We start from the raw sequence: 14,913 nt of genomic DNA, 5'->3' as shown, positions 1-14,913 counted from the left end.
CACCGAAGGAGATACTGAGACTCGTAGCCAAACTTTAGGCAGAGTGCCAGAATCTTTATGGAAGAAGAGGGAGAAAGAAAGGCCTGGAGGGGACAGGAACCCCACAAGGAGAACAACAGAGCCAAAATACCTGGGCCGGGAGCCCTGCAGAGACTGATACTCCAACTAAGGATCATGCATGGAGAGGACCTAGACCCCCTGTTCAATGGAAGCCCATTGGCTGCTCAGTTCCCAAATGGGTTCCCCAATAAAGGGTACAGGGGCTGTCTCTGACATGAACTCAGTGGCCTGCTCTTAGATCACCTCCCCCTGGCGGGTGCAGCCTTGCCAGGCCACAGAGGAAGATGATGCAGCCAGCCTTGATGAGACCTGATAAGCTAGTGTCAGATAGAAGGTGATGAGGTCCTCCCCTATCAACGGACTAGGGAAAGGGCATAGGGGGAGAAGAGGAAGGGTGAATGGGGCTGGGAGGAGATGAGGGAGGGGGCTGCAGTGGGAATACAAAGTGAATACATTGTAATAAATAAAGATATAAATAAAATTCAATTTTAAAAAGCTTCGCATGCAGCTGCCCTCATTTTGTCTTCTGAATCTCATTTTCTATTTCACACTGAAAAGCCTTCTTCTTGGAGCAGGCAGGCTTCCAATATTCTCCTTAATGGTTCTGCTAATATCTGCTTTCGGACTTAAAGAGATTCAATCTTCACTGCCTGGAATAGCCTCACATTACTCTACCACTCTTTGATCAGTTCTCTCTGAAAAACTGATCCTGTAGGATTAACATAATAAAAAATGGCCATCCTACCAAAAGCCATCTACAGATTCAATGCAAATCCAATCAAAATTCCAACACAATTCTTTACAGAACTTGAAAGAGCAACCACTAACTTCATATGGAAAAATAAAAGACCCAGGATAGCAAAGAATAATTCTGTACAATAAAGGAACTTCTGGCAGTATCAACATCCCTGATTTCAAACTATACTACAGAGCAATAGTAATAAAAACTACATGGTGTTGGCATAGACATCGGTAGGTTGATCAATGGAACCAAATTGAAGACCCAGAAATAAACCCATACTCCTACAGGGACTTGATTTTCGACAAAGAGCCAAAACCATACAATGGAATAAAGAAAGTATCCTTAACAAATGGTGTTGGTCTAACTAGATGTCTGCATGTAGAAAAATGAAATAGATCCTCATTTATCACCCTGCACAAAACTCAAGTCCAAGTGGATCAAAGACCTTGACATAAAAATATATTCTAAATCTATTAGAAGACAAAACGGGGAAAAGTTTAGAACTCATTGGTACAGGAGAAACTTCCTGAATAGAACACCAACAGCACAGTCTCTGAGATCAACAATCAGTAAATGGGACCTCATGAAACTGAAAAGCTTCTATAAATAAAAGAACACTGTCAACAGAACAAAATGGCAGCCCATAGATTAGAAAAAGATCTTTACCAACCCTACATCAGACAGAGGGCTAATATCCAAAATACACAAAGAACTTAATAAATTAAACACCAACATTCAAAAATGCAATTAAAAAAAATGGGGTACAGAGCTAAACTGAGAATTTACAGCAGAGGAATCTCAAATGGCTAAGACACACTTAAAGAAATGCTCAATGTCCTTAGTCATCAGAGAAATGCAAATGAAAACAACTCTAAGATTCCATCTTATACCAGTCAGAATGACTAAGATCAAAAACTCAAGTGACAACACATGCTAGAGAGGATGTGGAGAAAGGAGAACACTCCTCCATTGATGGTGGGAGTGCAAACTTATACAGTCTCTCTGGATATCAAGTTGGCCCTTTCTCAGAAAATTGGGAATAGTTCTACCTCAAGACCCAGCTATACTCTTTCTAGGCATATACCAAAAAGAAGCTCCTCCATATGACAAGGACACTTGCTCAGCCATGTTCATAGCGGCTTTATTTATAATAGCCAGAAACTGAAAACAACCTAGATGTCCCTCAACTAAAGAACAGATAAGGAAATTGTGGTACATTTATACAATGGAATACTACTCAGGTATTAAAAACAAGGAAAACATGAAATTTACAGACAAACGGATGGAACTAGAAAGGATCATCCTGAGTGAGGTAACCCAGACCCAGAAAGAAACACATGCTACATACTTACTTATAAGCAGATATTAGACCTATAGTACAAGATAACCATACTAAAATCTATAGGCTCAAAGAAGCTAAGTAGTGAGGAGGGTCCAAGAGAGTTCTGCCAGAATGTCACCCTAAGGGGGAAATAGAACAGACATTGGAAGTAGATGAAAAGAGAGAACTGGGCAGGAGATAGAATAGGTAGAGAAACAAGAGTGGGGGTAAGATGTGAGGAGAAAGGGTTGGGACATAAGAGGGCTGGGAACAAGAAGGGAGACTGAGGGTGCATCTCTTTGTCAAGCTGGAGGCCTTCCACAGGGTAAGCCCCTTGGAGGACATGGCTGTAACTCTAGCTGAGTCTCCTAGCAGGGGAGGATGTGGAGACTGAAGTGACCACCTTCTAGCCAGGCAGGACTCCCAGTGAAGGGGAGGGAACAACAACCCACCCACAAAACCTTTGATCCAAAAATTACCCTGCTTACAAGAAATACAGGGATAAAGAGGGAACAGAGAGTGAGGGGATGCCCAACCAATGACTGGCCCAACATGAGACCTACCCCACAGTAGAGAGCCAGCCCCTGACACTACTAATGATGCTTTGCTATGCTTGCAGACAGGAGCCTAACTTGACTCTGTCTTCTGAGAGGCTCCAGCCAGCAGAGGATCTAGACAGATGCTGGGACTTGCAGCCAAACATGGGGCAGAGCTCCAGGGGTCTTGTGGAAATGCTGGGGGAAAGAATGGAAGGACTTGAAGGGGATAGGAACCCCACAAGAAAACCAACAGAGCCAACTAACCAATGCCCAGAGGGGCATGTGGAAACTGAGGCACCAACCAAAGACTATGCATGGGCTGGACCTAGGCCCTCACAAAGGTGTAGCTAATGGGCAGCTCAGGCATCGTGTGGGTTCCCTAGTAAGGGAAGCCGGGGCTATCTCTGACAAGGATTCTGTTGCCTGCTTTTGGATTACTTCCCCCTCACAGGAGTGCCTAGCCAGGCCACAGGGGAAGAGGATGTGCTCAGTCCTGATGTGACTCATGTGACTCAATGTTCAGGGGTGGGGGTTGGGGAATCCTCTTTTCTGGGAAGAAGGGGAGAAGAAATAGGGGGAAGAGAGAGGTAGAATAGGACTGGGAGGAGAGGAAGAACGGGGCTGTGAACAGGATGTAAAGTGAATAAAGAATTTAATTAATTAAAAATTAATTATTAAACAGATTATTTCCTCCCCTTTATATAATAGAATTAGTTTTTTTGAGAGGTATCTATTCCAAAATACTTGCATTTTCCAAAATACTTCTAGATATGTATGTAAGATGCAGTATTTTCTGATGACCTGCAGGGGGCAGAATGAGACAATGCAGGACAAATAATGTGGAAACCGTTTACTATAAATATTTTTGTACATTTTGTACAATGTATATGTGTTATTTTTTAAAACACATATTTTAAGTTAAGGTAAAATTTAAACACATCAAGATACACTTTAAATCAAGGAGAAAACACAGCATAAATTTCCTAATATGATTGTTTTTCTAGCATCATCAAGTATGCAGCACGTGTCAATTCTTTCAACCCAAGTGTAGACATTAGCTAAATGTAGAATATTAGAGTATTATACCTATTAGAGTATTAGTATCAGAGGACCTTGTCTGTGTCACTATTCATCTGTCCCTGCAACAACTGTGTGTTACTGTGTGTTAGGCACTGAGTGGGATATTGGGAATCTCAATGCCTTGTGCCTAACCCCCTCTATCATACATTTTAACAGTATGCCTTAAATATTTCAGACAGATTTCATTGGTATGCATTTTAACTTCCAACCAGATTTAAAATGGTTAGATTCTCTGTATTTAGAAATCTAATCAGGGCATTGTGGCGTATGCCTGTGATCCCAGCAGTCAGAGAGGCAGAGACAGAAGGATCTCTAAGTTTGAGGCCAGCATGGTCTACAAAGTGAGTCCAGGATAGCCAAGGCTACACAAAGAGATCCTGTCTCAAAAAAACAAAAAAGGAAAAAAAATAGTTCTAGATCTATTTCCTTGATAAAAGCTTAAGACTGTTTATCTGGTCTCTGCTTCCTGCCAGGATGCATGTGTTTGCCATTTTCACTCTACAGACAAGAACAAAGAGCAGATTTTATCTCAGTATGGGTTAGAACTCATCCTTCCTACTCTGGCCTCCTTGCTCTGTCCCAGCGTGCCCACTGGCCCTTTTCGCCCTGCTAAGGAATGTGTGTTTAAAAGCCCTTCTGCATCCTCACGCCTTTGGGGCAGACTGCCTTCCTGGCTCTCTCCAACTCTGATCATTATGTGTCTTGGCCTCAGCTATTCTTTAGTGTCCTTTCTGACTCCCATCACAACTGATAAAATCTGCTCAAGCTTTCAAAATCTCTCGGCTTTGCTCCACTCACTTTGGAAAAAATCACAAGCCTTCTAATTCTAAAAATATTGCAGAGTTTTATGACTGGCTGTACCAAAAAACGCTCCAAGCTCCTCCAGATCAAGGCCTGCTGCCTTCATTATGTTATCTTTCATGCCCAAATGAGTTTCTCCACTGAATTAAATGTAGTCTAAGAAAGTGAATACCACCTTACAATTCCCAAGCAGGGGATGATAACTGACTAGTTCCAAGCTAACCTGGTGGCTCTCTGGAACCCAGAGACCTCATCATCCAGACTGTACTCACCTTGCTCTGCATTTCACACAGGTGGGCCATGAGCTCATCCAACTGAGCTGCTGCTGAGGTTTTAGAAGGTGGTACTGGTTCTTTTGGCTCTTGGACCTCACTACAGATAAAAGAAAAAAACTCAAATAAATGTTAAGTCACGCATAACATATGAGAGGATGCAATTTTACCTATTAACCTATTTGATATGAGTCTAAAAAACAGAGACAGGAAATATTTTAAATATGGCTGCTACTCTAAATCTTTTAGTGAGGCCTTTCTACATTGTGTATCTCTTTAGCCACCTAAATAAATAAATAAATAAATAACCTATTTGTTCTCAAGTGTATGAAGAAAAGTATTGGACATATCTCCAATTACTAGAGTCAGAGTCCTCAGAATAGAGCTATAAATCCAATTAAAGCATTTTAATAAAAAATTAAAACTATAAGTTATGCACAATGAAAAGTTTTAAAGGTAACCAAGAAGCCTGAATAAACATTCCTCTAAAGGTGACTAGCAGTCATCAGGTGTACAGAAAAGGTGCTCAACCTCAATTATCAGAAAAATACAAACCAATATTGCTATGAGATAGTACTTCATACCCACTACACCATGAGGCAAATGCTACCAAAGGTGTAGAGAAACTGAACCTACATAGACTGCCAGTGGTATGCAGGTTGGTAGTCACAAGGAGAAACAATAGGAAGGCTCCTAAAGAAACAAAAAATAAAGCTACCATGTGGCCCAGTAGTCCCTCTGCAGTGAAGGAAATGAAATTGACCCACAGTAAAGAAGTCTGTGATCCTATGTCCCTCACAATGTTATTTACATAGCCAAGATATGAAAATAACTCAATTGTCTGTGGCTGAATGAACAACTTAGCAAAGTTAAACTATAATGGATGACATAGACACTAAAATATAGTTCAATCATAGAGAAGAAAGAGATCTTGATTTTTGATTCTACATAGATGAGCCTATAGGACATTGTACAAAATTAAATGAGATTAAAGAAAAAAAACATTGAATGATTGTACCTATATGCTTATATGTAGAATATAAAAAGATGAAATACTTAGAAATAGAAAGGAATGACATCTAGGAGTGATAAAGGGGAAAGAAAAGGAAATGTAAGTCAGAGGAGCAAAAGTAGCAGATGTGTGTCTAGAGATCTAATATGCACGTTGGGCGCTGGAGTTATAAAGGTGTACATTTGAGAGTACTACTAAATGTGACAATTTCTTCATTTGCTTCCTTACATCAGCATGAGCACATTAATAATAACCTCAGAGTCACCAGTAGCTAATCCGTGATGCACTAAGGACCGAAATCGATCAAGCACTTCCCATTGGTATCATTTGACCAGGAGCAAGCCTAGGTTTGAATTCTCCACTTTGCTCTCTCTGTGTTTTCCATCATTCTGAACAAAATGCTTCTGCTGTATATTCTTTACATGGCACAGAAATCACTGCGTGAGGTCACAATGAGGGGTGTTTTATGGAAATCCTTAATAGAATTTTACAAGGCATTAAATCATAACTCAAACTGACCCAGATATAAACAAACCAATGCTATCAAGCAATATCCATGTTTCATTCAACAATTATAGCAGATATTCATTTTATAAGGTTGCTACGAGCCTTTGTTCTGCTTTCAGAAAATGGTTATCATAAAACACCTGCAAGCATTACTCTCGGGTCAGGAGTACATAACTTAAGGTTACAGCTACGCATTAGTTTAGGTAAAGTTGATTACATGGGAAATCCAAGGCAAGAAAGGTTGGTTGTTACATTGTTCTCTTAAAGGCAAGTTAGACAAACAGGATAGCAATCTTAAGCCTTAAGTGACCTTGAGGTATATTATTAATCTTGGCCGTAAAGTCCAGCAAAAGTTTCAATCTTTGTGTATGAGACACTTTTATCATAATAAATTGCCACTAAAGTAAACATATATATATATAATAAACAGTGATATGTACACTAAATCAAAGAGAAGACCCACATTAAATGGAGATATATACTATGTGTCACTGTCCCCCTCCAATTCAATAAAATTCCATAAAAAGCCCAGAAGAATTATTTGAGCTATCAGTGAGAGTGCATTAAATTTAAGGGCTAGACCACCCAAGAAAAAAAATTTAAAGTTGAAAAGGCTGAGCATGGTGATACACATCTGTATTCCTTACAACTGTGAGCCAGAAGCAGGCAGATTTCTGTGAGTTCCAGCCAGAGATACGTAGACACTATGTCAAGAATAACAAAAAGAAAAAAAACTTTCAGAAGAAAAAGTTTGTCCTGATAGAGGTAACATTTCATAAACTGAAGATAACTGAAAACAATCAGTTATGCAGCACTTACAAATGACAAACATTAAATACGTGCAATGGTAACAGAATAAATAAACAGATCAAAAGCGGAGACTAGAAAATCCAGAAGCATGCCCTTCCACCTGCAAAGATCCAGGGTACTGCGTCAGGCATTTCAAAGTCTCAGAAATATATTTAATGGGCTCAGTAACAATCTGGCTAGAACAAAATTAATTTACAGCCCTCAACATATCAAAAAGATAAGCGAGTGAGTGGAACTGAATATGTAACTATTTTAAAAATTAAAATATTAAAAAGAAATGAATACTTTTTAAAGACTTAGATCCATGAAGGTAGGATGAGGCTAGAGAGATGCCTCAGTGGTTAAGGACACACACTGTCCTTGCAGAGGACCTGGATTTAGTGCCCAGGACCCACATGGCAGCTTATACCTCTCTGTAACTACAGTTACAAGTGATCAGATACCTTCTTCTGACCTCCATGAGCATCAGGAATGCAGATGTTACACATATATAAATCATGAAAAGTATCCACACATAAAAATAATTTTAAAATAGAGTTTGTTTAAAACCTCTGAAATGAAACAAAAAAGAAAACATATAAATAAAGTCTATTTCACAAAATTACTATAGTTCAATCATATTCACAATGTTTTTAAAAACATCTATAAATTAAAAAGCAAACCAATGGACACATGATCATTTTTAAAGCAGGTCTAAGAAAGATAAACGCAAGTGTTTATTATTATCGATGTGAATGAAAGTTCTCAAAAGGACATTGTGCCACTAACTAAATCTGCAGGGCTGTTTAATTGACTTAAACTTCAGTAATTATGGAGACATTGGGATGTTACAGGTTCACAGCCTAATTGCAAATTGTCTTGGGCTATATTTAGGTCTCTAAACACATTTCTTGTCTACATAACATCTAGTGACTAAAGAATAAAAACAACAACAACAACAAAAAGTAATTCTAACCCATGTTGTTAAATTTAAGACGCGAGGCCCCAGAACAATAGGAAAAGTCCCCACAGGGCTTCTGGGGCTCAAGCTCTCAGTCTTGCACTTGAATGGCAGGCACTTTACCAAATGTAGCTCTTTATCTAAGCCTGCCTACTCATAAGCCTCCTCACCTTACAGTTGAAGAAACCTTGCTCATGTTCAAAAAACACCCACACTCTTTCAAACTAGAGTCCAGGTATAGCATATAAAGGGGAGACCATTGTTGAGATTTTCTAACAATAGCTGACTCAGCAATGTACTAAGTAGGAAATAAGAACTTGAAGAGCTGATGTTTACAAACTAGAGGCCCATGCAGAGAGTATTCTCAAAAGGAAATAAACTTCAAATTAGAGACCTCTGATCTGTCCCTCGCTTTTTAAAGATAGCAAAAGTGCCTTACTATGTCACAAGCCACAAGTTATTTGTGATTCAGAGACTTTAATGATACAGATTAAAAGACATGGGTTTGAAAGAATCACAGAACACATACTTTCCAACTAAGGAGCTTCATCATGCTGAGTTTTCCTTTAATTCTGTTATATTTTGTGAACTTTTTCTCCCCATCACTACCACAAGTGATGTTTTTGCTCATGTAATAGATATCCTTATAAACTATTGCCATATTGCTATTGATGTACAGTGCTTAGAAATATCCTGGTGCTGCAGTCACAGTTGCTACTAATTGCAATCTCAAGGTATACCGAAAGCAATGTGCAGCTCATTTATGCAAACCAGAGCATATGGTGAAAACAGATATGGGAATCCTCTGAGAGGCTCTACCCAGCAGCATCTCAAGACAGATGCCAAGACTCACAGTCAAACATTGGACGATTGCATAGGGAGTCTTGTGGAAAAGTGGGAGAAAAGGACCTGGAGGTTACAGGAACTCCACAAGAAGACCAACAGAGCCAACTGACCAGGGCCTAGAAGGGCTTGCTGAGAATGAAGCACCAACCAAGAACCATGCATGAACTGGACCTAGGCCCCCTTCAAAGACGTAGCAGATGGGCAGCTTAGGCCCCATGTGGGTCCTCTAGTAAGGGAAGTGGGGACTGCATTGGACTCACTTGCCAGCTTTTCGGTCACTTTCCCCTGACAGGACTGCCTTGCCAGGCCACAGGGGAAGAAGACATGCTCAGTCCTGATGCAACTTGATGAACTGGGATGGATAAAGAGAGCTCCCCTTTTGTAAGGAAAGGGGGAAGGGGAAGGAGAGAGGATGGGACTGGGAATCTATTTCATGTGTAACTTTTAATAAAAAGAAACCTTCCACTCCTTAAATAAACTTTGAGCAGACCTGGAAAGTAGAAATACACACTCATTTGTCTATAATTAACCCTTGCCATCTTCATGTAGCCCTGGTCCTCACACTGACATTGTTGGACCCTGGCTTAAGTTTCTTTAAGCCTGTTTTCTCCTTTGCACACTACCACATGATAACTGGAACTAAAGTGACAAAACATGTGTGCTGACTCTGAAACTTTTATCCTTTTTAGATGGTAAAGAAAATGCAGAGACACCAACTTCTCCAGCCTGGACACTGTCGGGATGCCAGGTACCTTGAGAGGCCACCAAGTCAGTGTGAAAGGATTCTGCCTCTGCTCAAAGGCTCTGGGAAAAGGCATACTATGGAGGAAATCCAATAATAATCTTTACAAACCAAATTATTGCCAAATTGGGTAATAAACTACCTGATAACTTTTAATTTTAAAATTATTTATTAAGAACCAAAGCGTACCTGTAGACATTGGGCTCCTGGACATTGGTTGTACACATGAGCTGCACCTAAGAGACAGAAAAAAGCAAAGTATGACATCTGTATTAGAATGCTGGTGCTTATCAGCAAGAAGGTTTTTAGCTTCCAAGGGGGAGAACCAGAATGTGGGCACGCTTGCAGTCTAAGCTACTTGGGAGGATGAGAAAAAGAATCATGGGTATGAGGTTAGTCTCGGCAACACAGTGAGACCTTGTCTGAAAGGTAGCAATAAAAATAATAATAATCAAGAAAAGTAATAACTAGCATATTGCTTAAATGTTTTCAAAGGCAAAGTCACATTCCATCATGAGAGAAAAAAAAAACAAATTCCAAACAGAGAAGTTGGCACCTGAACAATTACTACCCTCCCTGCCTTAAAAACAAACATGAAGAGATAGGAAACATAGACATCCTCAGACAGGAAACATCAAACACGGTGTGGCTCAGGGAAAAGACACAGTGATGCCTGGGAGAAGGCTAGCTCACAAATGTGCCTTATGAGAAATAATAATGCATCAATCCAATATGTGGCCGGACAGCAATTCATCTGTTTATTCACTGAACACATACTTACAGAGTGACTGTTATGTTCCAGGACTTAGGATGTCGTGCCCAAACCACAAAATAAAACAATCACATTAAAACCAAATACTCTGGGAAATGAGGGTGCAGCCCAGTTGGTGAAGTGCATGCATAGCATCCGTAAGGCCCTAGGTTCTAATCCTAGCACCACATAAACCTGGTGTGGGACTCCTGTTATCCCAGCACTTGGGAGCTGGATGCAGGGTCAGGAATGCAAACTCATCCTCCCTCACAGTGAGCTCGAAGTCAGCCTAGGTTACTTGAGACCTACCTTAAGAAAACAAAAACGAAATACTCTAGCCCTTACATTCTATTGGCAGGAAGCAGATATAAAAGTTAATCGAAGAGGTAGAAAATAATAAGTATGGACACAGTAGCAGTTATGAATGCATTGATGTGGGAAATTTTACCGAGTAAAAGTCACTTGAACAATGACTCCCATGAGGTGAGAAAAGCGGGGTAATGTGATCCACGTGCACGGAATGAAAGGGAATGATGGTTGGAGAACAAGGAGGTGGTGTGGCCTGAGCCCTGCCGAGGGGGATGAACTGGATGCGCAGGGTCATCAGACACTATGCAGCTCAAACTGAGATACTGATGAGGGAAAAGGGGTGAGTTCCAGAATGAATTCGTGTTGTGTAATCTCTAAACCTAAGTTTGGGGAGGAGGCTGGCTCTATAAGCTATACCGGAACTCAAGCACTCAAGCTCCTGTCTCTCCTTCACCGGTATTGAGATGACAAGCACGTGTACCTCAGTTCCCTAATGAAGGACACAGAACTAGCCAAATCACATGCTTGTGGTTTTTTGGTGGACCTATAAAATATTTTCAGTCAAGGGCAGTGTGTGGTGGCTTGTACTCTCATGCCTTTATCTCCAGCGCATGAAACTAAGGCAAGACCACAAATGTGAGGTCAGCCTGAGTAACCGTCTCAAAATAATCACAATAGCAACAACAAGAATTGTGATCAAAACCTCTTTTCCTTATTTTTTTAAATTTTTTTGAGGCAGAGTCTCATATAGCCCAGGCTAGCATCAAGCTTCCTATATAATTGAACCTGGCCTTGAAGTTAACAGATCCAAGCCGCCATTCCTGAAGAGACTTATTTTCTGCACAAACTTTCCCAAAATAATTTAAAACAGCACATAGCTATATACATGATGGAAAGCTTCTTAAGTGGTTTTTGATCACTTAAACAGCATAAGAAAACAATTACTCTTGACATAGTCACATACCTTTATTGGTAACTTGGTCATTGTTGTCTCTAACAGTTTGATTTTGGAACTTTCCTTTAAAATGTTTATTTTGAAAATAAAATATATAAATTGCCATCATTTTTTTTGAATTTGCAATGTTCTCTAAAGCTGCATTTCCTGGTTAGTAGATTTGAAATTGTTATCTTTAACTTGTGTGTGCTTTTCTCTGGAGCACAAATCTTTTAGTAGAGATATGATTTAATACTGATGAACCTCCATGTTTCAGGCCCATTTGGCTCTGTGAAAGACGTTCTCAATTCTGTTTTCTCTATTAAAATGTATAAACACATTCAGGAAAATATATTCTTTTGATTAATTTTCTTAGTGCACGAAATAATAGGCTTCAGTAGGACATTTTCATACATGTATATTAATGTGCTTTGCTTGTATTTGCCTTCCCATCACCCTCCTTGTCTCCCCTTCCTCCTCCTTCTGGTTCATTCCCCACCACAAGTGTATTTTTTGTTTTTGTATAATTTATGCAATGTATCAAAGCTCTATGGCATAAAATGCAGTGTTTTTTCCATTTCATTAACTCTCTTGTATTCTTGGCCTCCCCTTTTATCCCTCCATATTTATTGTCCGCCTTCTACTTTGTCTAAGACAATGTTCCCATGTGTCGTCTCTATCCACCTCTATTCACATCTTTCTTCTTTAATAGTTTAGTAAATATGAACTTTGAGGTTGTTTCTGTTTCTGATTCTTTTTAACATATTTTCTAAAGGATGGGCAAGAGCAAAATCAGACTTCCATAATTTCATTGAATTTTGGCTTCTAAATGTATCCAATAAAATAAGATCAAAATCCATCAAAATCAAGATTTTCAGAAGCCCATTTTTAAATTAAGCATTTTAGCTACATGATCTCTTAACTCTTGGTTTTTGCTGGGAAAAATTGGAGTTGCCTTCTGGTAAACTCAATTGTATATAGCTGCAGTTTGCTAAGAAACACTTTTTCACTCTATATCGATTGAATAATTTGATTACAGATATCCAGCTAATTTTGCACACATACAAACTAAGCCGTAAGAAATGAGTTTTTCAGAGGATGCAGAATTTACAAAACCTAGAGGATTACAGCCAACACGTAGAGAAAACGAATGCAGCCATGCTTAGATGTTGCTTTGTATTTCATGTTCCTTCTAGAAAAAAAAAAAAAAATACGACTGGCATAACAATTGCCAGTCTTGATAATTTTAGTTTTGATGGGTAGAATGCTGCTGTTTGTTCGAATGAAGCCAAGAATTCTGTGCACTTCACACCAGCTCCACATGCAATTCTGCTCTGTTGGGTTTAAGTTGGTAACAACACTTTACCATGGTGCTACCAACAATTTGTTTTCTTGTTCTTATCACAACATTTTGCTATCTTCAATGTTAAAATTTTCCAACTTGCTGTACTGACATTAGTAACCTTGTTTTATTTCTTTTAACAGGAAAATGAACTTCCCGAGGTTTTTATTTTGATGCTATGCATTGGGTAAAAATAAATAAATAAATAAATAAATAAATAAATAAATAAATAAATCGAAGAGCTTGGAGTGGTCTAACTTTCTGAATGTTCTAATTTTTCAATTGAGACCTCTTAAGACAGTTGACTTAAGACTGATATTATTTAATGGTTTTCAAGGAGAATCTGCTCTTTCCACCTTACTTATAGGCAGAAGAAAATATGGAATTGAAAATAAGCAAAAAAAAAATGTTTATGAGTAGTTTTCTCGAAGTGGAAATGTGTATTTCATAATCTGCAGATACACTTCCTGCAGCTGTGCATGAGCTGTCATCTCCAGGAACATGCTTCTGAAATTAAGCATGAAATCTTAGGTACATAGTAGTTCTTCACCTTTCTCTTGATATTCAAGAGGACAGTGATATCTCTCTGTTCCCACTGGTGACTGGAAAACATCAAAGGAAAATTACACATTCACCATAACTGCTTTGAGAAAACAAAACCTGAAGATTTATTTGGTTTCCTTTTTGCTTTGAGCCAACTGCCAGAAGATTATTACTAAGATTTCTTAAGTGCTAGCAAAAAATAAAGCAAACACTTAGAAATTTACAAATAAAAATAAAAATGCTTTAATAAAATTCACGGTATGGAACTTGTGATGAGAAGAATACTGAATTCTATTCCCTGAACATCATCTGTATGACATGAAGTGTGATTTCCTATTTCTTACTTACTCTTGATGTTCCACATATATATCACATGGACCACAGCATGGCAACATACCATGTGGCCATCAGATTTCTTCTGCTACCGTCTAGGAACAGAGAGGTCAGCTTATGTTTAGACTTCATAGCCATCTCACAGAATACTGCCATGAAAGGGCACTGTTACTGAGGTTTTGCCTGAACAAGATCATGAAGTGTCGTTATTAGTCACCTTTGGAGTTAGTCATCAAAATAATATACGAGTGCAAATACTAATGATAAAACTTCAAAAACTCTGAAAAAAAGTATTTCCTGACAGAAAATCAAATGAGGCGTCAGAAAAAGAAGCAAAAGCTCAGTTCTCTTTCAGGTAAACAAAGATGTGGTCATCCACAAAGATCAGTGCCAACATTGTGGCTTTCACTGCAAACGAGGTGGGAAGTCACTTCAAGAGTCAGGGTAGAAGAAGTCAAGCTCTGTCTTATGTCAAGGCTCTCTGGAACTGCTGTGTGATATAAAATGCAGGTGTCCGTGCAGGAGACCATTAGGATGCTAGGGCTGTAGTCTAATAGTTTCAACAAACATCACTTTCTAGCAGAGAATCAGATAAGCAGTCTGAGGAGAGGTTGGAGACTAGCTACTCCTGCACTCAAATTCCAGGCCTGGGATACTCATTCTATAAAGTACCCAATGATGAAACAGAACACCATAGCTCATAAATACAAGACATGAAGAACATCCACTCAATGCCTTGTATACTAATTGCATTCTCATCAAGCAAGCTTTAATTATAATAATGGTTTGTGCATAGTTATCCAAAGGAAGAAACTACACATCTCAGCAAACATACATTTAACAGTTTTAACAGTTAATCATAAATTAACACCTCAGATTTTTGGGTTTTCAAATAAATCATCTCTGGTAGATTTTGTTTCTTTGTGGTAGCTGCCAAGAGCTTTACCATATCTAGCTAGAGGAAAACAATTTCTGAATGTATTCAGCAGAAAATAAGACTGACAAAGAAACAGCTGGACAGGTCACACA

The 14,913-nt window shown here is 39.0% G+C and overlaps 1 protein-coding gene across 2 annotated transcripts in view; it reads right to left on the bottom strand.

Annotated features, from left to right (window-relative positions):
* Lpxn (leupaxin) overlaps positions 1-14,913 on the bottom strand; it is a 31,327-nt gene that overhangs the window by 10,613 nt on the left and 5,801 nt on the right. For both annotated transcript variants that reach the window (XM_021663523.2, XM_060387071.1), the window contains exons 3-4: positions 9,862-9,908; positions 4,816-4,915 (exon numbers count right to left, since the gene is read on the bottom strand). In XM_021663523.2, coding sequence (XP_021519198.1) covers positions 4,816-4,915; positions 9,862-9,908 — 147 coding nt within the window. The remainder of the gene's footprint in view (positions 1-4,815; positions 4,916-9,861; positions 9,909-14,913) is intronic.

This window comes from Meriones unguiculatus, chromosome 1, assembly GCF_030254825.1.
Source record: "Meriones unguiculatus strain TT.TT164.6M chromosome 1, Bangor_MerUng_6.1, whole genome shotgun sequence".
Lineage (NCBI taxonomy): Eukaryota > Metazoa > Chordata > Mammalia > Rodentia > Muridae > Meriones > Meriones unguiculatus.
This window is presented reverse-complemented; position numbering and strand designations above follow the sequence as displayed.